Here is a 27,840-nt window from a genome sequence, read left to right as displayed (position 1 = left end):
GGTCTGCTAAGCAGCTAAGCGAGACTTGAGCGAAATGTCCTGAAGATCAATCTAAATGGTCGCGGAGTCTAAAATTCATCCAAAAGCATTATCAATGATCCACATCGGGCATTGTCGGCGTCACATGGCTCGTCATGCAGTCTGTGGTTCGTACGCGTACATACTTAAAGGGATGCTCGAAATCCCAGGCCTGGTGCGCCATCCGTTCTTCAAGTTTGTGACACCATGAGCACTGGTCCAACTTCCAATCTGCCGAAGACACAGCGAGCTTGGAGAGCTGTGAAGCGGGGGAAGCCATCTGAATCTCTTGTTTTTCAGACGGACGTGGTTGTCCCTTCTCTTTCACCTGGAGAAGTGCTTGTGAAGGTTCAGGCAGCTGCACTTAATCCGGTGTAGGTGCCATGCCTGGATATTCATTGAACTCATAAGTTCAGATCTCATTAGAGGATGGAAGGTCATGTCGACTGTGCCCAACGTCCTTGCCAGGAGACCAATCACACCAGAACATGATTTCGCCGGCGTGGTAGTGGACGCAAACGGCACAGAGTTCTCCGCAGGAGACGAGGTTATCGGTTTCATACCAGTTAGTGAGTATTGCTACTCCCTTGCGCATGCCATGTTGACCCAGGTGTTTGAATAGCACTGCAGTTGAAGACTGGGCAGGGGGCGCTGACGGAGTACACAAAGCTTCCTGCTGCTAATCTAGTCTTGAAGCCGTCCAATGTATCTGTGATCGAGGCTTGCGGTCTTCCTCTAGCCGGGGAGACTGCTTTTCAGGCCCTAGTGGATATAGGAAACCTTCAAGCTGGCCAGAGCGTGTTTGTCAACGGCGGAAGTTCAGCAGTTGGGATGTATGCTATTTATATTGCAAAAGCTCTTGGGGCCAAGGTTGTCACGAGTGCTTCTTCAAGAAATGAGGAATTTTGTCGTAAAGCGGGGGCAGATGAAGTAAGTGCTCTTTCTTGTAGTTCTTCTTTGCTGACTCCTCGCTAGTTTGTCGATTACACTAAAAAACCTCTTCACGAGCATTTCATGGAAAATCCGCCTTCGCCTAAATTCGACATCATCTTCGACGCTGTTGGTTTGACTGACACCGCTCTATATAAGTCCTCGAATGCCTACATGAAGCCAAAAGGGGTATACATATCGACCGGACCTTGGCCAGATCTGAAGTCGTGGGGAGGATCTACCGGCGTCGCAAATTTGCTTTCTCTGGGCTGCGAAATACTTCGGCCATCGTTCCTCGGTGGTGTTAATGCAAAGTGGACGTCAGTGCAGTCTGCTACCAAATCATTGTGCATCTCTGACAGTCAAATTACAGTATGGTAAGTGTAAATCACAAGCCACAGGATCTTGCAAAGCTGCGCGATTTGGTAGCAGAAGGTATCGTACTGGATTCTTCTTGTGTTCGGCTTCTCTGGGGTTAACCGCATTTCAAGGCAAGCTCAAACTGGTGGTGGACTCCGTGTATGGATTCGAGGACGTTCTCAGTGCTTATGAGCGCATCATGACTTCACGAGCTACTGGCAAAGTTGTAGTCAAAGTGGACGACAGCCTTTGAGTCTGACAACGTATTTAAGTACTACTATGTTTCGAATGCGTTACCCGTATTGCTGCTGGTGATGACATTTCTACCTAGAGATAAACATCGAATCTGGATCGTCAAGAGGCACCGAAGAAGTTGATCACCAGACAGAAGTGATGGCATCTGGTTCCGACGAACTCGCCATGATATTATAGCTGAAATTTACATACAACTTGCAGCATTAGCCAATATTGTTGCAGTCCAAGTCTGTATACGCCTCCGTACTAATAAATAATTCTCAACCGGCAGATGCGCTAAAGTCTTGAGCCACAGGAGCTGATTATGAAGCGATATTATGTCAGCAGATTAGATGTGGAGGAGGACCCTGTGCCCATTGCCCAACATCCCTTCTTTGCGGTTCATAATCATCTTAAATAATCGCCTTCAACGGAGGCTGAGCCTGGCATCTTTGACCGCCATATCGTAGCAGCCTAGGTGCACTGCGTTCTTGCAATCATGGAGGTAAGCTCTTCGCGCTTTATCATCGTTTGTTGTTGTTCAAGTTAGCACCTAGGGCTTGCTCGATTTCTCGAGGGAGTTCGATGTGTCCCTGCTGGATAAAGTCGTCATGGCATTTTATACTGGTTCTGGCCAGGAAGTAAGTGGCGGAAATACTGTTCCCCGTTTGCGATGAACTTACATTCATTCGAACAGCAACAAATGGCTCAACATGTATTGACACAATTTGAAGAACATCCTGATGCATGGACCAGGGTTCCAGACGTTTTGGAGAGATCCTCGTATCCGCAGTCCAAGGTACTGTTCCCGACAAAAGTTGGATCCATGATTGCTGATTCCGTATTCGCAGTACATCGGCTTGCAAATTCTAGAAAAGCTCATTGTGACGCGATGGAAAACACTACCAGAGGGGCAGAGACTAGGCAGGTTATTCTTTCAGGCCACTGACGTGACTAACGTCGCGTTTAGGAATCCGTAATTTCGTCGTTGGAGTCACCGTCAAGGTGGCATCGGACGAGACCACCATGCGGAAAGAGAAGACATACATCAATAAACTGAACCTTGCCCTCGTTCAAGTGAGTGATATACCCGCACATGAACATACACGGTTATATTGATTAAACCTATTAGATTTTGAAACAGGAGTGGCCACATAATTGGCCGACTTTCATTACCGAACTCGTGGAGTCTTCAAAAACCAACCTTTCCCTGTGCGAGAACAACATGGTCATAATGCGGCTGCTTTCTGAAGAAGTCTTCGATTTCTCTGCCGAGCAGATGACACAAACCAAGATCAAGAATCTCAAGAATCAGATGTGCGGTGAATTCAGCGAGATCTTCAAGCTCTGTTCAGAAGTCTTGGAGGAGGCTCAGAAGTCAAGTTTGATCAAGGCAACTCTCGAAACATTGCTGCGTTTTTTGAATTGGATACCTTTGGGATATATATTCGAGACCATGATAATCGACACACTCCTAAATCGCGTAAGATTGTCATTACTTCTCGTCGAACTGAGTTGACTGCTTTGTAGTTTCTCGAAGCTCCCGATTTCAGGAACGTGACGCTCAAATGCCTAGCGGAGATTGCTGGGTTGAACGTGGGTCCAGAATACGATCCCAAATTTGTCATATTGTTCGCCATGGTCATGACCTCCGTCAACCGCATGATTCCTCCTTCCACCAATATTGCTGCGGCATATGCTTCAGCATCAGACACCGGCCAGGAGCTTGTTCTCAACCTAGCCCTCTTCCTCTCCAACTTCTTGTCCACCCACTTGCGTGCTGTCGAGACCGAGGCGAACCGTGATGTTCTGTTGAACGCGCATCTTTACATGGTCAAAATCTCCCAGGTTGACGAGCGCGAGATTTTCAAGATCACTCTTGAATACTGGTCGAAACTGGTGGCAGAACTCTACGACGAGATCCAGGCTCTTCCTATCGGCGAGAGCGGATTACTAATGGGCTTAAGCCTCGGGAGCGGCGGCGGAAACATGCTCAATGGCATGTCTCTGAGGAAGAACATCTACAGCGACGTCTTGAGTAACTTGAGACTTGTTGTTATCGAGCGGATGGTTAAGCCAGAGGAGGTACGGTTGACTTATCCTCTCTTGGTTCCAATATAATGGTGGTTCCAGGTTCTAATTGTCGAAAACGACGAGGGTGAAATCGTTCGTGAATTCATGAAGGAATCGGATACGATTGTCCTATATAAGCAGATGCGGGAGCTGCTGGTCTATCTTACGCATCTTGACGTTGTGGACACCGAAAATATACTGACCGAAAAACTTGCAAAGCAAGTCGATGGTTCGGAATGGAGTTGGCAGAACTTAAACACGCTCTGCTGGGCCATTGGAAGCATATCAGGAGCTATGAGTAAGTGGTATTTTCTTAGCCGTCGGATCTGTTTTATACTCCCCCCCCATTCTATAGATGAAGAGACCGAAAAACGCTTCCTTGTTACCGTCATCAAGGATCTCCTAGGATTGTGCGAAATCAAACGAGGCAAAGACAACAAAGCTGTCGTCGCCTCAGATATCATGTACATCGTCGGCCAGTATCCGCGCTTCTTGAAGGCACATTGGAAATTTCTCAAGACGGTAGTCAACAAGTTGTTCGAGTTCATGCATGAGACCCACGAAGGCAAGAAGCCTATTGCCGCAATAGTCCTGTCACTCTGACCTCGTCTGCATGACTCCTCCAGGTGTTCAAGACATGGCATGCGACACGTTCATCAAGATTGCTCAGAAGTGCAGGAGGCATTTTGTCATGCAACAATCGGGAGAACAGGAGCCATTCGTAGACGAGATACTGCGGCTGCTCCATCGCATCACTGTCGACCTATCACCTCAGCAGGTATGCCGCGTGATTTTGTCCGAGTGTGTCTCTTAATTTCTTTCGACAGGTACACACTTTCTACGAGGCCGTCGGTTACATGATTTCCGCACAGCCCAACAAACCTCAGCAGGAGAAACTGATTGCTAAACTGATGGAGCTACCAAATAACGCTGTGTGTACCCTTCTTTTATGAGCGAGAAAAGTCCTTGCTCATGATTTTATCAAGTGGGATTCGCTCATGGCTCAAGCGGCACATAATATGGATGTCCTAAGCAACCTTGATAATATCAAGATTTTGTCCAACGTCCTCAAGACGAACGTGTCTGCTTGTACATCTATCGGCAGCTTCTACCTGCCCCAGATTGGACGGGTCTTTTTGGACATGCTGGGTCTGTATAAGGCGGTCAGTGGCATTATCAGCGAGACCGTAGCTCGGGAAGGTCCGTGGTTCAGCCCTCACAATTCCATCCTGTGTCATTTCTCATCCCCATTCATTAGGGACCATTGCCACTAAGACGCCAAAGATACGGCAGCTGCGCACCGTTAAGAAGGAGATATTGAAACTGATGGAGACGTATATCAAGAAGGCTGAGGATCTTGAAGCCGTGAATACGAATTTCATGCCGCCACTACTGGATGCAATTCTTGGTGACTACAACCGTAATGTAGCGACTGCACGAGATGCTGAGGTGCTGAACGTGATGGCTACCATTACAAGTCGTCTCGGGGTAAGTGCACAGAATGTCCAATGCCGCACTTGTTCACCCCACCCCGTCTTTCAACCACAGCCTTTGTTGACTCCTCAAGTCCCTGCCATTCTTGACGCAGTCTTCGAGCCTACGTTGACCATGATTAATCAAGACTTCTCCGAGTATCCAGAACATCGCGTTGGGTTCTTCAAGCTCCTTCGGGCAATCAACCTCAATTGTTTCCCGGGTACACATCTCCCGATTTTAGAATCATTACTTTGCACTGACAGCTTTACAGCTCTGCTAGGCATTCCACCGCCACAGTTCAAGCTCTTCATGGACAGTATCATCTGGGCAATCAAGCACACGATGCGTGACATTGCTGACACCGGACTTAACCGTGAGCACTTCACGTACACGCAGAGGGCGCGCTAACATTTTCTTCTAGTGTGCCTTGAGGTGGTCAACAATTTTGCAGCCGCAGAGACTGCCGTCAGCAATGCCTTTTTCCAACAGTACTTCCTGAGTATCGTACAAGACATATTCTTTGTACTCACGGACACGGACCACAAGAGTGGTTTCAAACTTCAAAGTCTTCTACTCGCACGCATGTTCCAGCTGGTTGAGACGAACCAGATCCAGGCACCCCTATTTGATCCTGCGCAGATGGCAGATCCTAACGTCTCAAATTCTGTCTTCCTTAAGGAGTATTGTGCCAACCTATTGAAGACAGCATTCCCTCATGTGCAGAAGTGCGTGTCCTTTATCTTTTCCTGCAGGCATTTCTGAGTCATTTTTGCAGCTCGCAAGTTCAAGTCTTCGTCTCGGGTCTTGGCGAGTTCCACAGCGATATCAACCGCTTCAAACTCGCTCTACGTGACTTCCTCATCCAGCTCAAGGAGTTCTCCTCTGGCGATAATGCCGAACTGTTTTTGGAAGAAAAGGAAGCAGAAGCACAGATGAAGGCACAAGCAGAACGAGAGATGGCCATGCGTATTCCTGGCATGCTCAAGCCTTCGCAGCTAGAAGACAAGGATGAGGATATCTCGTGAAAGGTCCCGGCCTTTCTGCCATCATTTACTGTAGCTCCTCGCACAAGTCGCGCTCCATCTCACCCTGCATGCACTACGTTTCACTTCCCTTTCCTCAGAAGTGGACGGTTTTCATTTTATCATCATTTGTCATAGCAACTCATTCTGCTATCGAAGATTTCTTGAGTTCTCGATATCTAATGTATTAGTGTGTAGGCCAGGCAATACAAGAAAGTAGTATATATCTGATACAGACGTGAACTCTTGAACGGAAAGAGATGATATCTATGGTTAGCATTTGGTTAGCATGTACAAATGTTTGGTAGTGTGCATTGAGCTCGGTGGAGGAAGTTCAAGCTAGCTTTGTTCATCACCATCACGATTTGATCACGATGTTCAAAAAGTAAATACTAGCCTTGCATTCACATAGCGGTTCACTTACGATTGCACCCAGGTTTACTCCTTCCACAGATATTGCAGGCCAAACGCCTCCCAAGTCCTCTGTACAACGATCGATAAGGGCTGCTGTACTTCAGCAATGGAAAATTGGACCAGAGACTCTCGAAGAGATCTGGCCCAAGAAAGAAACTCTGATCCATGTGAAATGGTACGTCCTTCTAGCTTACTCGAATCCGACGAATATGTGTCTGACATACTTGGTCTGCATGACAAGAAGCAGAGAACACATTTCAATATACTCCGTTCAAAGCGTACCCCTCTTTTTCCAGCATTTTGATGGGCCTTTCTATCCTACGCTTCGATTGCTTCACCAGTGTAAGCCTTTTTTCGGGTCTTATGATGGCGTTGACACATACGCCACCTATAGATCCGTCCATTCTACCTAAAGTCGGCGTTGACAGGGGCGCAATTCGCTTTCTACTGGCGGGGGCTCCCATGATGTGCCCCGGATTAACCTCAGCTGGAGGATACCTTCCGCCGCCTGAGGAAGCATTACCAAAAGGTACAGCTGTTGCTGTGCACGCTGAAGGAAAAGAGCATGCTGTTGGGATCGGAATCACCGAGCTGAGCACGGAAGATATGCGGAAGCTGAATAAAGATGTCGCTGTCGAGATTGTCACGCATCTGGGAGATGATTTGTGGGCGTTGCAAACTCTGTAGCAGCTTTCAAAGTTTTGGTGCTACTTTAGGCGTACAGTACTAGATTGTCAACAAAGAAGGCGGACTCCATTGTAAACAGATTGCAATCTTATCTAGTGATAGCGCTCCTGCCAAACTACTATTACTAGCGATCTCCGGGCTTCTGTGCAAACCGGTAAGGACGTCTTTTTTTGCATCATTCCAGTCCATGGCGCAACACTGACAGGATCAATGCTAGCGGGCTCCGGACTTCTGTACTACTACGAGCCGGTAAGGATGCTTATCATCTAAACAGACGCCGCCATCACATATTCGCTTGTTCGCCGTTCCATATCATTCACACCACCCCTGCCACGCAGCCTCAGATCAAAAGATCTTGTTCTGCAATGGAAGATGCCTCATTCGTATATTCTCAAGCCGTGACCCGTGCTCGCGCTCGAAAGAATCGAAGAGGGAACGGAAGACACGAGCCGCCCCTGCTGATAGATCTCGTAGATCGGTGCAAAGCGGATATTGGATCCAACGGCTGGATAACCACTTGTCTAGGTTGGGGAGCAGGCTCGCATCCTCTGAGTCATCTGTTGATTGCTAGCAGGTCTGGTCCAAGATGCCCTGCAGAAGACTAATATATCATATCCCGATGTGTTATGCCTTGGTCTGGGGAGTCCCTCGACATCGCGTGAGGCTCGAGCGCAACTTGCTTTCCTCATCAGCTTATGTGACAGTTTGCAAATAGTAAGTTACATTCTATACGCTACTTCCCCTGACGCCGGTTCTTTGTATAGGGTCCATCGAATGTGTCCGTATATGATCCAGTGTTTACGGATGCAGATAAGGCACTTTTCCAGAGCTTCGGGATGCGATGTTTGCCAGACACAGCAAGTCTTTTTTATCTGATATGTATGGCTGTGTTTTATGAGTGCCTGTTTCTAGGATGGAAAGCATGCGGTAGACCGTCCAACAATACTGTATATGCCTCATTGTGACCTGAAGCTGTACGAGAACATTATTGGCGCCAATTGGACAGAAGAGGAGCTGGGGCGCATGATATTTGTCGCGAACCGGTTCAGTGATTACACGGACAAGTACGTTTGATCTTTGATTTTTGAAACTGTGGGCGATATTGAAGTTCCCTACACGCAGCAACCCCCGGTCTAAGCTAGAAATTGAATCTCCAAATTTGATGCGTCTAGGTGGGATTGATGCCATCGTAACAGTGAATTGGGCTGATATTCTCATGGTGCATTAGTGCCGCACCTCGAATGTCATCCTTTTCCCACGTTGGAAAGCTTCTCTTCGGCTTTCAATAACATTTCGGTCCAGCACATAAGGCACCCCATTCCGCCGTCATTGGTGCCATTATCCCGCTGTTCGCGATAGGCTGTTTAGGAGGTTTAGTCTCAACGCTATCCCGTTCCTCCCACAGCGGTAGCGTAATTTCGTGAGAAGCCCGGGCTGCGTCGGGGTATTCTGGGTTCAAGTTATTCCCCGTGACAATAACCACGTCCCGAAGCGAGATAATAACCATATTCCCAAAATGAGACGTAATATACACGAACAAAATGACGCATATGTACACTGGTGTGACTTACTATAGAGCAGAAAAAGCAGCAGTTTCTAGGTTAAACACGCACAACTAACATTCATGGTAGACAGCATTATACGAGGTGGAATGATCTTCATCGGGAAACGGAAGGGGGTCGAGCGCATAACGGTCAAAATAAGAGTCCGGGTGTCGGATGTATACATGAGGCTGTGAACGGCGCCTACTGCGAACAGCGAGAGACGTCGGATCCACAAAGTCAAGGTCTGACGAGCGCCCCAGGGATGGCGTAGAAAGGGCGTCGGACTCGTCATCGGAAGTGTCCTCTATAGCTTCTGGGACAGACAGATCGTCTAATTCGTCGGCGTCAAAGTAGGGTAGAGCGTCATACGCTGGAAATGGTGAAACAGGAGACTCAATGATGGGATCAATTTCATATGGACGAACGAGCGGTGGATGGAATGGCGGATATGGTACAGGATATGGCACAGCGATAGGCGGAGAGAAGTATGCTTGATGGCTGAGGAGGTCGTCCGACGACGACATTGGTGATGTTAAGGGGCTAAGTGGGGGATCTTCATCATCTTCAACCGGTAGGATGGAAACGCGAACGTCGACATCCGATGCGCACTCGTCATCTCCACCTTCGACTAGGGATTCCAAAAGCGAGTCGAGCCACTCAGCCTCGGATGAATTGGCTCCAACCCCCACAAGCTTGGAACCGTCGGGGAACATGAACGAATCCAACTCTTCTTCACTGTCGTCCTCGTTGTCACCATCATCACTTGAAATATATACATGTTTCGAATAGGAAGAACTGGTCGCCACGCTGGGCACATAGGGGGCGCGAGGTGGCCGATAGGCGGAGTTTTTGAGCAGTACCCAGCGGTGGAGGCTCCCGCCCATAGCTGAGTGTAGCTTGGAACGGGCCATGGTACAAAGGTCTACTGGTTCTGCTGACATATGAGAGGCAAAGGATTCCAGGAAGTATGGTGGAGTGGCGTCTAACGCGTCCCATTAGCACACGTTCCCCTACTTTTAAAGACTTGTAAACAACATACCCGGGCTGAAACTAGTTTACCAGGGTTGAAACTGGTTTGACCGGTGTATACGGTAGACGATGAAGGGTTCGAACAAAATGGTGCCGTTGTTAGATTTACGGGCAAGTTTGTTAACCATACTTCAGAAGAATGGTGGGCCTGCGCTCTTTAAAGGGACGCGGCAATGATGAGTTGAAGAGGGGCTCTTTTAAAACACGAAGAGCTTATTATGCAGACATGGTGATGGACGGGGAGGAAAAAGTGGGGACGGCAGGGGGCGAAGGTCGTCTTATATAGGAATTTTGAAATAGAGAACCGTGACAATGACTCAAAATGATGCACCGTCTTCGGTAAGAAGCATTTTACCGGCTCAACCCCGGCGGATAATCTGCCACATCACAAACACGATCAAACAACCTTCTTTGCGATAACGCCACCACGCCAATCCATATCTTGAAAAAAATGTTATATGCACCGAGTCCTACAATGAGGCTCGCAGGTATGTACACGACATGAACGCCGTTCCGACAGATGCGGCCCCTCAACCTTCATCCATCTGGTCATCTCTGCCTTCTTCGTCCTTGACGGCATCAATAAGTTTCTTGAGTTTCTTGACACTCTTTGGCGATGTATCGCGTGCTATGGCGAGCCAGTGCGCCGATTTTACCTCATCACCCGTCAGCCGATATACTTTCGCAATCTGGAACACTACGTTCGACTCCTCGGGAGATGAGTCACGAAGCTGAAGTAGATCTTCCAGCGCTTCCTGCAAGCGTGGGAGAAAAGTTATGTAAAAAAATGCAGGTCAACATCCCGATCATGCTGGTAACCAGGTGTTCACTTACACCGTATCTTTTCATGGAGATAAGGATTTTCGCTCGACGATAACGAACGAGCGCATTGTCTGGTGCTACGCGAACCGCCTGATCGAATAGTGAATGCGCAGCCACCTTGTCTCCCCGACGTTCGACAGCCTGAGAAGACGATAGCCACAGCAACGGAGGGTTAGAGTCAGAAAAGTCATAGGAGTCATTGATAGTCATATCAAACAAGCGACGCACCATGCCCACACAACCTAATAAAACGGCATTATTTGGATGAATTTCAACCGCCTTGCGATAGTGATACTCAGCAAGGCGTATTTTGCTCATCCGCAAATAGCAGGTGCCGAGACCATACCTGCGCCGAAGTCAATCAGCATCAGAAGTTACCTGATGCTGTCACAAAAACTTTACCAAGCATTGTAGTGTCGCGGATCTGCACGGAGGGCAGTCTGGAAGAATCCGATAGCCTTGTCCAGGTCTTCATCAATCGACTCGTGTCCACTAAGGGTGTACGCGTAAGCGCATGACGGATCCATTTCAGCAGCTCGCCGAAAGCATGTAAGTGCCTGAGACCGCTCTTTCTGTAAGGAAAAGAGATTGCCAACTGCAATCCACGCTTGTGGAGATCGTGGGTTTATGTTCATAAGTTCTTGTGCGAGATATGAAAGCTGCACGTTCTGCTGAAGGTGCCATAGAAGGGTTGAGTAAACTTCCATATCGCCCAACCGATAAGGCTCAAGAGCTCGAGCTGCCCTGAACGCTCGTTCTGCCTATAATAAAAATAACGTAAACGGAAAGAAGTTTATAGCGGCATCAATGGTAATTACGTACTGATGCGTACTCAAGTCGTTCATAGTGAGCTCGGCCTACCATCGCCAACACCCACGATGACTGCTGGTGTGCAAGCGGTATCTGGTCGAGTTCCATAAGACAGGAGTAACAATCATATTTGGATAAAGCTCGAGTAGCACGTGCAAATCGCCGGAGCAGATCATAGATGTATTGGTCTGCCATCTCTGAATCGTACGCCTCCTGCGCAGCAAGCTCATGCGCCGCAGTCCAATTACTTGGCGCGGGGGATGTCTCAGAAGGAGGTGACTGAGTGTTCGAAGTTGGCGAGGTCGAGGACGCAACCTCTCCATGCAGATTGGCATCATCCTCACCATCCGAGTCTATTGATCGGGATCGCGAGGTAGTTAACTGTCGGCGACGTTCTCGTGGAGGTGGATGCTTCAAGAAATAAGTCAGCGATTGATATTAAACCCAAAAACCCAGCCAAGTAAACAGGCTTGAAATTCACCCACTAACCTTGAGAGGCTTGCTAGTGGTGCCACTCAAGAGCCGCGTGCTTCGCCGCGGCGCAACAGCAGCACTTCCTCTCTCGCTCTTCGTAATTCCTCCGCCGACAGCTGTCCTGGATGATATGACGGGCTGAGAACGACGACCCGGTGATGAGAAGATATTAGCAAATTTTAGGGCCGGGCGTGCGCGTGCCTTTTTCGAGGTTTCGTCCACAGTCAGCTTGGATGGCTTGGATGCGACAGTCTCAGTGCTCTTTTGTCGGATTGTTGATCGAAGTCTCTTCTGCGCGGGACCAGTCTCATCCGCCGAAGATAGCGGTCGAGCGGCGGGCTGAGACGGGCCAGGCCCTACTGGCTCAAATTTAGAATTACGGGGTGGAGGATGAAGAAATGAATTCTCCGTATGAAAGAATGGTTCGTTAGTAGCGCTAAAAATGATGCAGAAGACTATGTCAGACATATTGCATCATGAGAGGGTCGTAGCCGCTTTACATGGAGTCGCGTGGATCTAGTGGAGGATCCATTCGGAACGCTTGTGGGAAGTTCTTGCGCCCACGAAATAGAGTGGTGTTGGCAGTGATGTCAGGCGTAAAAAACCCAACTCCAGTAGCAGTCGGGCCGGAGAGGGTCTTGGCTGGTGGAGGCTCTTCTGGCGGTCCCTGTTTCACTGGGGCAGGTCGCATTGGAAATATTTCATCTACATCAGGAGCCGTACCTAGAAATGAAGTCAAATGAGTTAATTGCAGGGTGTGACAATAAGCTCAAGACGGTCACCAAGAGAGCACAAGCCCTCGAATGCCTCCCACAACATGGGGTTGAGTGCGAGAGCTTGTTGGAAACTACGAGTAGCCCGCTCAGGAAGATTGCCTTTCATTGCCATCGTTCCAGATCGACATCGTGTTGCGGCTTCCTCCGGAAAGGCGCGCGAGGTTCGAGGGCCCATAGAAGCTGCATTAAAGTTCAGAGAGAACACAGTAATATGGCAAAGAATACGCACGCGTCGGGGTGTAGGTGGGATCCTGCAAACTAGCGTCAAAAGCTTCGTGTGCTAGCCTGTGCCGACCGAGAGCAGCACAACACTTTCCCTTGATCTCCAAGCATCCACTGCATCTCGACTGTTGAACGCCAGTGACTAATTGTAGCCCTGAATGTGGCTGACCGGATCGAAGAAGTGCAGTAGCATAAAGATGACGCGCATCGTGGTTGTTCTCGTCCATGACGAGATAAAGTTCCGCATAGAAAGCTGCAGATCTGACGAGGTCGAAGTCGAGACAAGTCCATATGAGGGTCTGGAAACGCTGTCTGATCTGTGGGAGAAATGCAGGCCTGGTAACGGCGTTCGAATCTTCCAGTGGCATTAGCACAAGCCTATAGCATGAGAATATAAGTCAGGGAGAAATATGATTAAATGCAGTCTCCCGTAGACTAGCGTGTCTGTCCAAAAAGGCAGTAAAAAGATGGCTTTACAAATGCAGTTCGGTGAGGAGAGGTGAAGCTTTGAAGCAGCAGTGGCAACGCGAGTTCCCCCACAAACAAACCGCGCGTGGAATAATCACGTGACAATCGCGTAGACATTTACGTGCATTTTGCAATGTGCATTGGAGTACTTCATTCTCAAAGACAATCGTAACATACTTCAACGTAAGCATTATAGGCGTATGAATTACACGTAGAACTGTCAAAGCAACGCTGTCTTTGCTTAATGGCCATGTGCATCTGCTTCCGGCTTGGGCTCTGTTAAGAACAGTGAGACAGACTTCCGGGTAGAATGACAATCGCTTACCCGGTACGCACTGAATAGCGTCATCGATCCGCAAAAGCGAAATGGCTGCCTCATATGCCGACTTCAAACTCCGGACTTTACTCATTGTAGGCTCCAGCACACCAGCCACAACATTGTCACGGACATCTCCGTTCATAAGGTCTAGGCCATACCGAAGTAGCACTTTTTTCGGATCACCGGCAGGTGCATTCTGCGCGGCATGATGGTAAGCACGCAGTTTGGCGACAAGATCTGTGGAATCCTTCGCGGCGTTGACGGCAAGCTGCTTGGGGATTGAAAGCAGAGCTGCAGCGAACTCGGCGATCGCCAGTTGTTCTCGCGATCCCTAATGTATGATCATAGAATCATTGAGGAGAAGGCCGACAAGTATGGAACTCACCAAGGTCGTTGCAAAGTTTTCTAAGTAAATGCTGAGCGCAGATTCAACCGCACCACCTCCAGGAACAACAGACCCGCTCTCTAAAGTGCGTTTAATGATGGAAAGGGTGTCATGCAACGCTCTCTCCATCTCATCTAGCATGTAGTCATTTGCTCCACGCAGAACGATAGATGCAGAGCTGACCACCTTGGTGCCCTTAATGAGGATCAGTTCGTCGTCGGAGATGCGCTCCTGGACAACTTCATCCGCTGTACCAAGGTAGCTAGCCTCATATGTCTCCTCACCTTCCAAGTTCGCGAGACTTGAGATGAGTGTGCCACCTGTTGCCTTTGCGATACGTCGGAGGTCCTCCTTTCTGCACCTTCTAACTGCCATCGCGCCAGCTTCGACAAACTCTTTTAAACACAAGTCGTCAATGCCCTTCGTAGTTAGAACTACGTTGGCTCCAGATGCCAAAATTTTGCGGATTCGCTCCAGCGTGATTTCTGCTTCGCTGTAAAAGCACATTCATATAACGATTAATGAAACAGGTGCTTCGAAAACCTACCGCTTCCTGATCTCCTCTAGTTGATTTGGATCTTCGACTAGGATCTGCACACCCAGCTGCATGCGAGCTTTTTGAAGATTGATGTCCAAACACGCGATTTTTGCATTTGTTACGCGTTTCTTCATTGCTAAATGTTTCAGTTCAGTGAACAATTCACGCAAGGAGAAAAGTATGTGGACCTTGACTAGCAACTGTGCAGTTCAATGCATAACCTTGAATGAACATGGATTCTCTAGCACTTTTGCCATGAGCCTTAAGCACGTTGACAGCCTTGACCGGATATTTGATGTCACCACGCAAGTTAATAGACTTGACAGCAAGCATGGCGTCGACGGCCATAGGGGCAAATAGATCATCGTCACTTCAAAGGGATTTGAGGGGAGGCATCGCCAAAAGTTTCCAAACGACGTACTTTCCGATGATCTTGCTAGACATGCTAGTCTTCGCAGCATTGACCAGCGCGTCACGACCAAGAGAATCGACTTTGATGCTAAGTTGATCCTGCATAAACTTGACAGCCTCCCTACAAGCAAGTCGGTAGCCTGTGATGATCGTAGTCGGATGGATTTTCGCTTTTACGAGCTCGTTCGCGCGTCGAAGAAGCTCGGATGCAATGATGACCACAGAGGTTGTACCGTCTCCAACCTCCTTGTCCTGCTTTTGCGCGAGATCAACGAAAATCTTTCCAGCTGGGTGTTCCACAGACAGCAAAGACAGGATAGTTGCACCATCATTCGAGATGGTCACTTCCTAGTGAAAGTAAGCAAAGAGGGTTGCATCTGTAGTAAAAGATGCGCACTCCGATGTTATCAACGAGCATTTTATCGAGGCCGAGTGGGCCCAAAGAGCTTTTGACGATATTTGCGATGGCCAAAGCTGCGGTCACTGATCCAACGCACCATTTGAGCTGAAAACTAACGACCACCAAACCACGTACCATTCTGATCCCGTATATCTTGCCCTGAGACACGGTCACCGCCGAGAAACGCGCCAGCTCGAGGATCGCGTTGGAACATCTTGCGTCTAGTTGATCAAGGACTTGCTGACGATATTAATGTTTGCGTCAATTACAGTCTGCTTACGCAAGATTGCCTCCTATGGTTCACGTCGTTCGCCCAACTTGCAAGCGGATCTTATTTAAACTGGTCCCAAGATCAATCGCGGGTGTTAACTTGAGTGTCATTTTACTGCAATATTAGTATATAAAAACAAATACAGAAGCCTTGAAGGATATAGATAGCAAATGAGCTCCCCTGCGACTCGTACGCAGCTTGCTAGTCGTCGATTTATCAGCCAAGCACATCGACTCATGATAAACCAAGCCTAACAATTAAACTTATACGATAGCTTCTTCCACTGGTGCGAAACCATGCAATGACATGTCCATTTATAAATATAGTCGTCCTCTAAGTAGCTACTGCGAGGTTGAGGTAAGACAGGGTGGGGATGAATGCGAATGGAAGATATCGAACAAAAAGTGGATAGAACACAGGCCAACTGTTCATCGATAATCATGTCCAGCAAGAACAAAATCGAAGACCACGTCGTGCTGAACAGGTGGGGAGGTAAGGATATATAACTGTTTAACATTTGGTGATCGAAAGATACCAGGAGATGAGTCCTAGCAGATAGATACTGGGGAGGCGAAAGAAAATGGACGAGAACATAAAGGACATAAATAAGCTATCGATAGTCTTAGATGCGAGGCAAATATGGAATCAGAGAGAGAAGAAAGATATGTTGAACATATATAAGGAGATGCGGCGAAAAATTGTCTATGGCACATGGAAACAAATATAGGGGAGTTGAGCAGCCACGACCGGAGGATAGTGACTGATGCGATAGTCAAACAAATGGAGTGTCCAATACGTCAGATGATTGGCGATAGGAACTTTGGGTGACAGTGAGAAGATGCTGGCGGGACGTATTGGGGAAGGCTTCACTGAGTTCGGGGATATACCGGACAGGCCTGAGCAGCGTAGAGCATAACGAGCATTGAGATCAGCGTGCGGTAACATGACGTGACGAAATGTTGTTTCTGAGCGGGTCGTTGGAGAGAAATTTGAACGAGATGGGTAGGCGCAATGGGGTTCTGGGCGTTCGATGGGCGTTAAGGTAGGGAAAGACTGATCCCGAGGGAAGAGATCAAGCTGATCGCGAGATCGCTGGACATGCAAAAAGTAGACGCGCCAAAAGGTACTTTCAACGTGCAGGAAAATGGAGCAGTGTCGGAGAAGTCGAGCGGGGATTAATAAGAAGTCATGCGAGCCGCATCAAAAGTTTCAGCACGAGTCATAGTGACGCGACCCAGTCTTTTCGCCTTTGACAGCAGCATGGTGCCTTTATTGGGAGGGGGGCAGGGGCTGTCGCCGATGTCTGTCTCCTCGTCGTCTGTCTGGGTGGTGTTACCAATCTCAGTCACAGTCGAGAGACCATTACGACGAGTACGAGCCGCATTCGCGGCAGCAAATAGCTGTGGAGCACCTGCAGGCGCTGTGTTCCTCTTGGACGGCTGTTGGGTCATGCCTGCAACCTTCAAAGCTAGGTCGCCGTAAGCGTATGACTTGGTGCGTCCAAATTTGCCCTTGCGGAATTGGTCCAAGTCCTCTTTGCGGGAAACCGCAAAGTTGGGGTCGTCCATGGTAACATAGCCCCGAGGCCGACAGCGAGAAGCACACTGTTTGTAGTATTCGCAGTACCCGCCTTCCAGGATGTAAATCTCCGGATAGTGGATCTTTGGATACAGGTGATTATTCATCGCGCGATCTTTGGCACGGAGGTGTTTGGCACTGAAGGGCATTGCAAATTAGTGTCAGGATGGAAAATGGCGAGGTCATCTTGAGCTTACAATGTCGGCGCTCTTTTTGCGCTGAATTCACAGTGGAAAACCAGGATAGTCTTTTTCTGAGAGTCGCCACTAACGGATGGTTTAGGCTTCTGTGCGCCAAGTAAGAATTCTTCCACGCCAGCATTAGTATTGATGTTGACGGCGCCGGGAATATGTCCACCAGTGTATTCATAGTCGAAGCGGCAGTCGATAATGTGGAAACTCGCGATGCGGGAATTGTAGGCACCGTCAAGAAGATCATCCAACTAAAATGAAACGGAATGTTAAGCTTGGCCACCAAGATTACAAATAAAAGTAGTCACAGTTTTCGGTACAACCCTCATCAAGCCATCCTCACGCACGCGGTGGCATGGTAAGATTTTGCCCGATGTCTCGTTATCCCCGAATCCTGGCAATCCCGCCGCCATAAATTTCGCAGAGGGACTCTCAAACATATCGCGCTGAACCATTGCAGTCGCGCCAGTCAGAGGTCTGAAATCCTCCGTGCCATCGCGTCTACGGATAGCTTTGACATGCTGTCGCTTTGCGTATGCCTGGGCGGGTGAGGACATGTCAGGGCCGTCGAAAGAAGAACCCTCATCAGAAAAGTGTTCAAGGGTGGATGGAACCATAGAAAAGGCACGTCGTGAAGGAGGCAATTCGAGTGTCGACTGCTTCTCTGGTGAGGTGTCAGAGTCGAGCATAGGGTATGCGGATTGTGGCGAAGGAACACCAGGTTGCACCAAAGCTGAGAAGACAATGCGCCGGGCTCGTTTGTTTGCGTTAGGGGGAATTCCAAGGCCTTGGAGTGCAGGTTTGGAGAAATTAGCCATGCGATCCAACTTGTGCTGCGAAGGTGACGAAGGAGCAGGCGATGATGAAGGTTCATGGCCAACCCTCGAAATAGTCTCCGGAGATAAAGAACGACGCTTTTTTGGCTGCGGCCCTCCAGGGGTGTCTAAGCAAGATTGGGTCATAACCCCATAAAACAGATTGGTGAACTCAGTCACAGCGGGTGCTGCTGAAAGAGGCGGAGAAGGCAACAGGTCCTGCGCGGAAACTACGGGGGCAGGATCAACGTCCATGGCGTCATCTGACGGTAAAGAAATAGAAAGATCCGGCGGCTGTGCATGCAGTCATATTAGCAATGAGCCTGCTGGTCCAAATCAAAAGGATCACTCGCCGGAGCAAACAAGTTTCCGTCCATTGTCTTAGAGGTTCTTAAAGGCTCAGAGACAGCCATCCACTCCATAGGAAGTGCGCTGCGCTGGGTTCGTTTGGAATTCGCTTGTGAACCAGTTTTTGTACTGACGGAGTCGTTGGAGAAATTGCCGTTGCTCATGTCCTGACCAAAAATGCGAGCAGCACTAGTAGATGCACGGGGGCGCGTGGTAGGCCTATTCGTCTTCTCGTTCTCCTTCTGCATGGGGCGGTATGCAGGCGAAATATCCATTGGGACATCGTGATCTTGCGCGAGCGTCATTGTGTCACGTGGGGGAGAGTTGAGAGACATGTTAGAAGCGAACGACAACTCAAAATCGGAAGACAAGAAATCGTCTATGTCATCACGTTTAGGATCGGGCATCTGGCTGCGCTTGCGAGAGGGAGCAAGTGGCGCCTTCAGGTATTGCGTCGAAGCCGAAGAAAGAGTTGAGAAAAAGGTCATGTCGTGAGAAACTGTAGTGGAGGGTTGGAATGGAGTTCTTTTCGGAAGCTTGTGCGAATGATAATCTGTGAGTCGTTTCAAGAATGGATCAGACATGGTCCGCGAACGATTGTTGTACAACGAGTCAGATAGTTGATCCAATAAACAGCGTTTGAGTGCCGGATAGTGATCGTACGAAGTTGGAGAGGTCGTACAGAAGGTCGAGCACAAGATGTTACAACAGAGTGGGAAGTCACAAAGAAGGGAGGAAATAGTCAGTAAACAACATCCACAGTCCACAAACATTGGTTGTGAGAAGAAATACATACCGAACGAAGGTGTGGCCCAAAGAAACGGATCACGGCCGGTGGATTTACCGAAAGCAGTGGCTGTCGACGACAAAGTCAGTAATCTGATGTGGCTTGGAGTACGAAACAAGCTGAACAAAGAAAAACATCAATAGAAAATGAGAAACATCCACTAACCCGAACCACCCGGGAGTTTCGCGTAAATAAACTCCCTCGTGGTTCATTTATACGCCAGCGTGTCGATGAAGAAACATTGCTCACCTTGAACGTAAAGAACGTGTTAACGGAGGAGGCCGGACCTAGGTAGTGCGTACAGAATGTAAGAGTGAGTTATCGTTGCTAGATGACTCTACCGTACAACAGCTTGGCTTTAGCCAGAATACAAGTTGCTCAAAGTGCAAGGAACTTGAACTGAAGAGGAAACGTAAGCAAGCTATGTTGTGGACAATTGTAGGTCCACAAATTTGGATCCTGTCCTAAAACGGTCAGCGACACGCTGAATTAAGCGGTATAACTAGGCAAAAAAAAACAAGAAGATTGCGTGAATGAGGTGTCCTGCCTCCGTACGTAGCTGATTCGGTCCTACGCACTCGTGGTATGTGCTGACAAGAGAACCCCGGCAAAAGAACCATTGTTTGCGCTCTCTTTGGCGTATGTTGATATTCGTCACGTGCATTTTGTCTTTTGTCAATCCTGTTTTGGAACTTCTTCGGCTCCAAGTACTAACACATGTTCACCCATACATCATGATTCCAATGACTACAGATGTACTTTCCGTTTCACTAAAGACGCTCTTGGATTCTGTAAATCCACTTGGTCCCAGCTGCTCATAAACGTATCAGCGTTGAATGCCTTAGAAATTCTGGAGGGGACGCACGGTATGAACACATCTTGCATCTTCGCAGTATCCATTTCAGGATACACCCGCTCTACGATGTCGATGATGGCCTTGAAGACAATCTTTTGTGAAGGTCAGCAAATTTGACAGATCATCAGAATCCAAAGGTTGTGCGTACGTTGTAACCATCACTGTTCAGATGTAACCCATCGGTCAAGTATATTTCGCATCCCTCCTCCCTTCGACCGGCGCCGTCGAACATCTGCGTCCAAATGTCCGCAACGGGCACATTCTCTTGCTCGCCTACTTCCTTGACAGCTGCCGCGTATGACCTGGTAGTCTCAAATACTCGTGGACTCTCAGGCTTACTCCATTGCTTCGTATTTACTGGTGGCGGGGTGATCAATATTATACGGGTCTCAGGGGAGTAGTAAGCTGATGTCGGCGATTTCACCATTTGGATAAGATGGCTTAGATTCGCTTTGTATCTGTCTCTCGGGACGTATCGTGTGTTGGGAGCAGGTCCAGCGTCGTTGGCGCCATACCAAATTGTAAGTAGCTTGATCTTCGGGGCGTAATGCTGCTCATGCTGCTTGGCAAAGATCTGTTACGAATCTATTCAGCACCTATTTCCTCGACAAAGGCATGTATTTGACCTGCTCGCACACCGGAATTGCCCAATCCGTTTGATAACCTCCAAGGCCGCGGTTGATAACATCAAGTTTCCGAATGTATCTTTCTATATGTCGCGGTCTCAGTTTCTAAATCCCAAAATGTGTGTGATATAGTACAAACCCGCAAGTAACTGCGCGAAGCCTCCTCGTTCCCATCCACGTCCAGTGAGGGAGTCACCGACGAGCATAATAACATCTTGTATATTGGCGGCCATGATATATTTCCTTGTCTTGTGACCAGATTATCGATCAGGATTTGACAGAAGTCGCAGACAGTAACATTCACCCAATACCTGTGCTGCTCGGTCGATTGCTGTGATTTGAAACGAGAATTTTGAAACGGGTACGTAGGTATTCATGTACATGTAGGAGCAGCCGCTAATCCGATCTATCATCCATATATTCGAAGCGGCATTCCGCTAGCTAATCTTGTAGTCGGCGTTTTGAATAATGAAAGTCAGCCGCATCCCTTGACTCTTTGTCGGGTCACACCCACAGCTCCCAATCTTCCCTCTCATCAGACTATACATGCATGAACACGATCTAATATATATGCTACAGTTCTAAGAGAAGTTAACGAATATGTTCACGCCCTCAGTCAATTCAGGACTCAAGTTGCGCTTTCCGTTTCACCAGAGACGGCCTTGGATTCTGTACGTCCACTTGGTCCCAGCTGCACATAAATGCATCAGCGTCCCGCAACAAAAATAAATTCAAAGAGGACGCACGGTACAAACACAGTTTGCATCCTCGCATGTGCTTCATTCGTAGGGTCTAATTCGGGATATACGTGCTCCACAATGTCCATGATGGCCTTGAAGACGATCTTCAATCTTGAAAGTGAGCAAGCTTGACTGGTCAGAAAATAAGTTTGGGCGTACGTTCTGGCCAGCACTGTTCAGATGTAGCCCATCACTCAAGTATATGCTGCATCCCTCCTCGGTCCGACCGGCACCATCGAACATCTGCGTCCAAATGTCCGCAACGGGCACATTCTCTTTCTCACCTACTTCCTTGACAGCTGCCGCGTACGACCTCGTAGTCTCGAACACACGTGGACTGTCAGGTATGAATATGTTCCATTGCTTCGAATTCACTGGTGGCGGGGTAATCAAGATTATGCGAGTCTCCGGGGAGTAGTACGCTGAAGTCGGTGATTTCACCATTTGAATGAGATGGCTTAGATTCGTTTTGTATCTGTCTCTCGGGACGTGCTGTGGGCTGGGAGCAGGCGCGGCGTCGTTGGCGCCATACCAAATTGTGAGTAATTTGACCTGCGGAACGTGATGTTGTTCATGCTGCTTGGCAAAGATCTACGACTACGTTGAGCACGATTTCGAAAGGCAACAATTATTGTCTTTCACCTGCTCGAAAATTGGAATTGCCCAATCCGTTTGATAACCCGAGAGGCCACGATTGATAACATCGAGCTTCCGATTGTAACTTTCTATACGTTGCAGGCTCAGAATCTAGTTCCTTCAAAATGATTGTGATCTGCGTACCTGCAAGTAACTGGGCGAACCCTCCTTGTTCCCATCCAAGTTGAGTAAGGGAATCACCGACGAGCATGATAACATCTTGTACATTGGCAGCCATATCTATCCTCGCCTGTTGAGGGATAAGTATTCGATGAAGACAATTATCAGATATTTACCTATTACCTGCGTTGCTCACTCAGATGCTCTATCAAATGTGAAGGGGTATAGGAACAAATCGTGATGATCTTATAAACACACGTCTATGCGGCATTCCGTGATGAGAGTCATGTGGGCAGCGACTGCTGCGGTAACTGCCGCGATGACTGCTGTAGTGCTCACAAACATTGAGTGTGCATTGATTTGATTTTGCTTTCTTATCAAGAGTGTCGACCGCGTAGACGCGGCCGTCGGATGATTATCTACCCTCTTTCCTTTTATGGGAGGTGCTTACAATTACATCGCGGCAATTACCGCAGCATCCCCGAGTCATGTGTTGGGGTTACGTTACTTATTTGATCCTGGCCAGTAGCACAACTGGGCAGGTATGGCCCAACCTATATTGCTTCGAGTCTCAAATTTCAAAGCCTACGTGTGGGATGTTGACGGCAAGCCAGTATCATAATCTGATATCACCACTTCTAACATTTCACGAGCAGATATTAACATCCTACGTTCACATCATCACATATGTGGCATCCTGACTGGGACTCTTCCACACCTGTCGTCCCAGAATATATTCTTAGGATTACCTCTCCAGCTGATGCCAGAGGAGGCTGTTCTCCTCGTCGAAAATGGTTAGTCATCTTATTAATCTATACAAGCCATTCATCAGCGGCGATTACTGTGTCTAGGAATCGCTGTATTAGTGGATGACCCCAGCGCCCACCACGCTCCGTCTTCATCAGCCCTGAAAATATGGAAAGAAGCGCGCCTCAATGATGTAAGGCAACAGATAGCTCTGACGGAAGAAAAGGGGTCCATCGAAGCTTCTTACCCTGACCGCGCCATGTCTGAAGATGCCAAACGCAAGCGCAGAGAACGAGAAGAGCGTCGCGCACGTGCAAGGGCCGATGCTGCTACCAGCGTTCCTGCAGAAGATCACCCGTCTCCTCATCCCGCATCTGAAGATCCTTCACAGGCTGCCATCGGAGAACCCCCAGACAGCGCCAACGTAATGCCATCTGCATCTTACACCGTCAACGTTCCCGCGTCCTCATCCAAGTTGGAATGGTACACGCCACAACCCCATGTGTCCTTAACTATGGCACGCGAAGCTGGCATATGGCGGTATCCCTCGACCCTACAAGAGCGCGCACGCTGCGGCGTTTTTCGCGATTTGTGGGAGAAAGGTTGTTACATGGGAGGAGGAATCAAATTTGGTGGCGAGTACTTAGTCTACCCTGGTATGTCTCCCGTTCTGTTTGTAAATTTTCTCGCTCCATCACCCTTGTCCTCGAAAGCACGTTTATTCTCGTTAATCAGCAGTATATTTGAAATATGTGCTGATCTGCGCTATTTCATCTTATCAGGTGACCCCCTCCGTTATCATTCGCACTTTGTCGCATCGGTCATCGAGGCGCCGGACGCCGCCCTTCGCCCCATGGAAATTGTCGCACATGGCCGTCTTGGCACTGGGACAAAGAAGGCTCATTTGCTATGTGAATGGAACGATGAAACAAAAGTTGTATCGTATCTCTCTGTCGAATGGGCAGGATTTGGGTGAAGACCTGAATATTATATGGAAACGACTGTGCCCGTCTCAAAACTTCAGTACCACCCAGCTATTGTCCACTGAGCTCATCATTATTATCAAATGGGTAAAGCTTCTGTAGAAACATGGAATTGTGACAGTTGCGTGTGGTATTAGCTAATGGTATATGAGTGGAAGTCTCCAGTAAGATCACGACCATGAAAATCCGTCAGTCTTTCTTTCGCCTCCCGGCACTAGGTGCCTTTCCATTACTCGGCAGTCTGTCTCCTAGCTTCCTTGCTTGAACAATGGGGGAATGTTCTCTCGCTGGACGACCGATGTTCCTTAATTCAACACCTGTCCCTTCTTCTGCCTGTTCGGTACTTTCGCTTGTCGTTCTCTGGCGTCGAACACCGGCGCTGCCACCGACACTTAGTACTCTGACGATGAGATCATTCAGCCAAATGACGATTGTAAAGACCGGCATCCTAATCGGAACGAGTGGCGAAGGAAAGCGCAAGGTGTTGGTAGACTCCGTGGACGGCGCAGGATTGTAAGGATCCTGCGGAACGGGTCGTGCGTGCATGGCCATGATGATGAACTGGACATCGGTAAAAATCAGCAGCAGAACTATAAGAAGGAAACCATATTATGAAACATACGGCGGGGAACGTGAGTGCAAAAAGGGCGGCATTCGCCAGTCCACTTCCGCACGTGCAGATCACAGCAGACGGAAGCCCAAATGCGAAGTAGTATGCCCATCGTTCTTCTAGGTGGCGCACTCTTTGGGCCAAGGACGAACTACGCGCCACCCATACAAACCTGAGGTGCCTGTATTTCAGTGGGAGCGGCCATCTCTGAGCCATGGCAACTTACTCGAAGCAATAATATCTGAAGGAAAGTCAGAAGCGCCACTTATCAACTAGCAACTGATACACTGACGCATTGACCCAACACATAAACACAAAGCTGAACCACGATCCGGCAAATGGTATTGATCCCAACGCCAACGACACGATGACAGAGGTAAGAATCATGACGGCACGGTATGCGGACGTCGCAAGCATGGTCAGCATACCATTATAAGTAGCTGGTTGTTGAGGTGCTGCACGGTTGCCGTGTTGGAGGACAAAGGATCGTTTCGCGATAAGATTGCACCAGGAACTCTGGATGGAAGTAGTTGGTAAAAGGATTGTGGTTCATTTCTGGCCAAGTCGTCAAGACCAGGTAATGGACGTACATTAAGATAGTAAGATACTCCGACGACCGGGAACAGCCAAAGGACGCGATAGAACCATCCCACATTTCGGTGAAGCCAGCTTGGATGGTTATGCACCAGAGGTTGTAGAAGCAAGTCGAACGCGTAGATGGAGGTCAAGGATAACGAATTGAGCAGTAACGACTTGAGAATATTTGAGCGAATTTCACGGTCGCTGTAAGGTTTCCAAGGAATTGCATGTAGGATGCAGCACAATAGAGAGAATGTAAGTGAGGAGAATGTACCTTGTAGCAGTCTTCACAACGACGTCCCACCGAAAGGCTTCAAGAATACCCCTGGACGCCCATGTCAATTGTAGCTTGATCGTTTCTTGTAAAGAGAGGAATGTAGGATAAGCCGAGCGGGATAGTTGTTGATGCTGGTGCGAGTAAGAATATGGCGATTGTATGCTACTTGGCTGTCTGGACATGTCCTTTAGGCTCGAAGTCGCACCGGGGACGGTCCACTTCGTGCAGTGAACGTGAAACAACCAATTTAGTAATAATCGGAGTCTTTACTGGCATATGCGCGGTGGGCTTGCGGTGGCTCATGTACTTTACATGCTTATCTCCGGATCAAATGGCGAATGCCCTCTTCCACGTCGCACCCCTAGTTCTATGCCACGACCCTAAAGTGATGTTCGAATTTTATCCTATTGTAGTGAAACGTTGTGATAAATTGGAATCAAGACGTGATCGTGACAACTGGCCCCAGGATACACGAGAATTGATGATTTGATAGTCGAGAGGCGGGCAGGTAGTAGGACCCAAATAAATTACAATACAAATCAAATACGAGAAATAAGAAAGGTGCAATCAGACGGACAAGGGAAAGTGCATAGAGTAGGTAGAGTAGCCATAGACTGGGTTCTACACCTTAGTGTACTGTGAGATCAGGAGGGCGAGTATATCATTGATGGCGGATGGGGGTCACCTATTTCTTGCCGACCTAGTCGAAAGGCAAGTCAAGCCATGTCAATCACAGCGCATTAAAGTCATTTGCGCACCTTCTTCCTGCTCGTTGTTGAAGTCGATGCTTTGGCTACGGGTTTCTTTGCGGTGGTCTTCTTGGTGGCCGCGACCTTCGCTTTGGCGGGTGCGCTCGTTCCAGTCACAGCCTAGATATTTAGAAAGTGAGCGGTTCGGGAAATGCACAAAATGAGCCAATGTTCCAACCTTCTTCGCGGTACCACGTTTAGATGCTGAGGTAGTCTTCTTAACAGGGGCAGCTTTCTTGCCTGCCATCGTTTTTTTCGCAGGAACTGCCTTTGCCTTAGCAGAAGCTGTAGATTTCGTTGCTGAAGTCTTGGCCGCAGTTTGAGAGGCAGGTTTCTTAGCGGCGGCAGCCTTGACTGCTGGTGCCGTCTTCGCTTTCGCGACTGGTTTCTTGGTCGTAGTGGACTTTGCGGTTGTAGCCTTCGTAGTGGCAGTCTTGGCGGGACGTGCCTTAGCGACTGCCTTGGTAGTTGCCTTGGGTGCAACCTTCGCGGGTTTGTTCTACCCCCACTATGTCAATCACCACATCACGTGTTCAAGTCAGTGGGTGCACGGACCTCCTTAGAGGCTGAGGTGTCAGTGGCCCTTGGAGTCTTTGGGGGCAGTTTCACTCGTCCAGAGGGTCCTATGCAATGGTCGTCAACACAGGGCTGGGTTATAGACCTACACGATAATTTTCTTACCCTTGGGGAGAACAAAAGTCCCCTTGTCGGCACCACTGGTGATGGCCTTGCTCAAATGACTCAGTTGAGCGTTGTCCATGGCAAGGCCGTATTTCTCCTCAACGAATCTAGAAGATTGTAAACATCCCTCGGATTAGCAGGAATATCCGAACTCACTTCTTGATCTGGGGACGGGAGACGCCAGCGCGGGCGTCATCAGGATGACCAGCAATGCACTCCTATTTAGCGATGTATCATGTTAGAAAAGTTATTCCGTGCCTTGTAGCACCCTCCACGATGTAAAGATGCATAATACGAGGTCTTTTAAGTCATTGAGAGATGAAAGATGAATGTCGCCCGCAATTGCGTATCTTCCCCCTGGAACCTGCCTTTTATATTACCCCCTGGGTGCGGACGCCTCACCCTTTTTGTGATGCTCAACATCGGACCAAGGAGAGGTATGGGAGGGAATGTAGAACGCTAGAATATTGACAGACTGACCTTGATCATATCCACCCAAGATGGGTGGGTGGGAGAGGCCCTGCTTTTCTTAGCAGCCGATTTCGTTGCAGTAACTTTCTTCACGGACATATTGCGAGCGATTGTGAAAGTGCTGTAAGTGTTGTTCTTGCTGTTTGTGCTGATTGCGATGCTCAGATGCGACCAAAGTAACTGGCGGAAACAAACGGATTGGAGATGGTCGTGGTTTGAGAGAGGGATGTGTTGAAACTCCGAGGGCGCGTTGAGCAGTCAACAAACTCAATTCGCGCGAGTCACGTGAGTCAATATTTGAGATACGATTATCGACCCCATTTACTCTGCAAGAGGGCCCCGCTACTTCGCTATTTTGTCTGG

At 48.6% G+C, this 27,840-nt stretch overlaps 13 protein-coding genes across 13 annotated transcripts; 5 read left to right on the top strand and 8 right to left on the bottom strand.

The window, feature by feature from the left end:
* Positions 1-92: 92 nt before the first annotated feature.
* DEU56DRAFT_764551 (NAD(P)-binding protein) lies at positions 93-1,833 on the top strand. Its single transcript, XM_041350921.1, has 6 exons — positions 93-392; positions 445-587; positions 641-948; positions 994-1,268; positions 1,322-1,383; positions 1,440-1,833. The coding sequence occupies exons 1-6, from the start codon at positions 226-228 to the stop codon at positions 1,559-1,561; spliced, it is 1,077 nt and encodes a 358-aa protein (XP_041215867.1). The 5' UTR covers positions 93-225; the 3' UTR covers positions 1,562-1,833.
* DEU56DRAFT_764542 (CRM1 C terminal-domain-containing protein) lies at positions 1,829-6,382 on the top strand. Its single transcript, XM_041350920.1, has 17 exons — positions 1,829-2,047; positions 2,100-2,183; positions 2,240-2,341; positions 2,394-2,466; positions 2,513-2,619; positions 2,675-3,025; positions 3,073-3,627; positions 3,676-3,913; positions 3,971-4,180; positions 4,242-4,393; positions 4,443-4,547; positions 4,602-4,815; positions 4,874-5,103; positions 5,164-5,311; positions 5,363-5,464; positions 5,513-5,816; positions 5,867-6,382. Exons 1-17 carry the CDS (start codon positions 2,042-2,044, stop codon positions 6,114-6,116), a joined length of 3,231 nt encoding a protein of 1,076 aa, XP_041215866.1. The 5' UTR covers positions 1,829-2,041; the 3' UTR covers positions 6,117-6,382.
* On the top strand, positions 6,383-7,329 carry DEU56DRAFT_764535 (uncharacterized protein). The gene is made up of 4 exons (XM_041350919.1): positions 6,383-6,498; positions 6,550-6,702; positions 6,772-6,869; positions 6,922-7,329. Exons 1-4 carry the CDS (start codon positions 6,488-6,490, stop codon positions 7,212-7,214), a joined length of 555 nt encoding a protein of 184 aa, XP_041215865.1. The 5' UTR covers positions 6,383-6,487; the 3' UTR covers positions 7,215-7,329.
* A 250-nt stretch (positions 7,330-7,579) lies between these two features.
* DEU56DRAFT_867427 (SRR1-domain-containing protein) lies at positions 7,580-8,288 on the top strand (the record flags this gene model as incomplete). The annotated part of the gene is made up of 4 exons (XM_041355426.1): positions 7,580-7,766; positions 7,789-7,928; positions 7,979-8,101; positions 8,127-8,288. 4 exons carry the CDS (start codon positions 7,580-7,582, stop codon positions 8,286-8,288), a joined length of 612 nt encoding a protein of 203 aa, XP_041215864.1.
* A 299-nt stretch (positions 8,289-8,587) lies between these two features.
* On the bottom strand, positions 8,588-10,119 carry DEU56DRAFT_19247 (uncharacterized protein). Its single transcript, XM_041344997.1, has one exon. It carries the CDS (start codon positions 9,697-9,699, stop codon positions 8,830-8,832), a length of 870 nt encoding a protein of 289 aa, XP_041215863.1. The 5' UTR covers positions 9,700-10,119; the 3' UTR covers positions 8,588-8,829.
* Positions 10,120-10,190: 71 nt separating this feature from the next.
* Positions 10,191-13,399, bottom strand: DEU56DRAFT_764520 (uncharacterized protein). Its single transcript, XM_041350918.1, has 9 exons — positions 12,899-13,399; positions 12,676-12,849; positions 12,394-12,616; positions 11,909-12,329; positions 11,432-11,830; positions 11,012-11,370; positions 10,838-10,955; positions 10,622-10,750; positions 10,191-10,542 (listed from the first exon to the last, which is right to left on the bottom strand). Exons 1-9 carry the CDS (start codon positions 13,257-13,259, stop codon positions 10,318-10,320), a joined length of 2,409 nt encoding a protein of 802 aa, XP_041215862.1. The 5' UTR covers positions 13,260-13,399; the 3' UTR covers positions 10,191-10,317.
* A 70-nt stretch (positions 13,400-13,469) lies between these two features.
* DEU56DRAFT_764513 (T-complex protein 1) lies at positions 13,470-15,678 on the bottom strand. The gene is made up of 8 exons (XM_041350917.1): positions 15,548-15,678; positions 15,410-15,495; positions 15,023-15,360; positions 14,790-14,971; positions 14,611-14,737; positions 14,064-14,556; positions 13,685-14,009; positions 13,470-13,635 (listed from the first exon to the last, which is right to left on the bottom strand). The coding sequence occupies exons 1-8, from the start codon at positions 15,624-15,626 to the stop codon at positions 13,601-13,603; spliced, it is 1,665 nt and encodes a 554-aa protein (XP_041215861.1). The 5' UTR covers positions 15,627-15,678; the 3' UTR covers positions 13,470-13,600.
* Positions 15,679-16,858: 1,180 nt separating this feature from the next.
* On the bottom strand, positions 16,859-19,199 carry DEU56DRAFT_867422 (uncharacterized protein; the record flags this gene model as incomplete). The annotated part of the gene is made up of 4 exons (XM_041355425.1): positions 16,859-17,399; positions 17,459-17,703; positions 17,761-18,530; positions 18,617-19,199. 4 exons carry the CDS (start codon positions 19,197-19,199, stop codon positions 16,859-16,861), a joined length of 2,139 nt encoding a protein of 712 aa, XP_041215860.1.
* An 861-nt stretch (positions 19,200-20,060) lies between these two features.
* Positions 20,061-21,262, bottom strand: DEU56DRAFT_18867 (SGNH hydrolase-type esterase domain-containing protein). The gene is made up of 5 exons (XM_041344979.1): positions 21,024-21,262; positions 20,885-20,967; positions 20,407-20,832; positions 20,268-20,350; positions 20,061-20,213 (listed from the first exon to the last, which is right to left on the bottom strand). Exons 1-5 carry the CDS (start codon positions 21,115-21,117, stop codon positions 20,150-20,152), a joined length of 750 nt encoding a protein of 249 aa, XP_041215859.1. The 5' UTR covers positions 21,118-21,262; the 3' UTR covers positions 20,061-20,149.
* A 3-nt stretch (positions 21,263-21,265) lies between these two features.
* DEU56DRAFT_764496 (SGNH hydrolase-type esterase domain-containing protein) lies at positions 21,266-22,760 on the bottom strand. The gene is made up of 6 exons (XM_041350916.1): positions 22,557-22,760; positions 22,405-22,500; positions 22,267-22,349; positions 21,784-22,215; positions 21,631-21,728; positions 21,266-21,575 (listed from the first exon to the last, which is right to left on the bottom strand). Exons 2-6 carry the CDS (start codon positions 22,496-22,498, stop codon positions 21,506-21,508), a joined length of 777 nt encoding a protein of 258 aa, XP_041215858.1. The 5' UTR covers positions 22,499-22,500; positions 22,557-22,760; the 3' UTR covers positions 21,266-21,505.
* Positions 22,761-22,898: 138 nt separating this feature from the next.
* Positions 22,899-24,222, top strand: DEU56DRAFT_764495 (tRNA-intron endonuclease catalytic domain-like protein). Its single transcript, XM_041350915.1, has 4 exons — positions 22,899-22,985; positions 23,037-23,174; positions 23,232-23,783; positions 23,910-24,222. Exons 1-4 carry the CDS (start codon positions 22,925-22,927, stop codon positions 24,101-24,103), a joined length of 945 nt encoding a protein of 314 aa, XP_041215857.1. The 5' UTR covers positions 22,899-22,924; the 3' UTR covers positions 24,104-24,222.
* Positions 24,223-25,866, bottom strand: DEU56DRAFT_764492 (EI24-domain-containing protein). The gene is made up of 6 exons (XM_041350914.1): positions 25,574-25,866; positions 25,311-25,503; positions 25,013-25,236; positions 24,947-24,961; positions 24,733-24,892; positions 24,223-24,671 (listed from the first exon to the last, which is right to left on the bottom strand). The coding sequence occupies exons 1-6, from the start codon at positions 25,756-25,758 to the stop codon at positions 24,300-24,302; spliced, it is 1,149 nt and encodes a 382-aa protein (XP_041215856.1). The 5' UTR covers positions 25,759-25,866; the 3' UTR covers positions 24,223-24,299.
* A 32-nt stretch (positions 25,867-25,898) lies between these two features.
* DEU56DRAFT_764487 (uncharacterized protein) lies at positions 25,899-27,712 on the bottom strand. Its single transcript, XM_041350913.1, has 6 exons — positions 27,487-27,712; positions 27,163-27,224; positions 27,007-27,113; positions 26,881-26,948; positions 26,504-26,824; positions 25,899-26,445 (listed from the first exon to the last, which is right to left on the bottom strand). The coding sequence occupies exons 1-6, from the start codon at positions 27,574-27,576 to the stop codon at positions 26,323-26,325; spliced, it is 771 nt and encodes a 256-aa protein (XP_041215855.1). The 5' UTR covers positions 27,577-27,712; the 3' UTR covers positions 25,899-26,322.
* Between the last annotated feature and the right edge of the window lie 128 nt (positions 27,713-27,840).

The sequence above is a fragment of the Suillus clintonianus genome (assembly GCF_016758775.1).
Source record: "Suillus clintonianus strain FC179 chromosome Unknown DEU56scaffold_1, whole genome shotgun sequence".
Classification (NCBI taxonomy): Eukaryota; Fungi; Basidiomycota; class Agaricomycetes; order Boletales; family Suillaceae; genus Suillus; species Suillus clintonianus.
The sequence above is the reverse complement of the archived record's forward strand: the minus strand, read 5'-3'. Positions and strand labels throughout refer to the sequence as shown.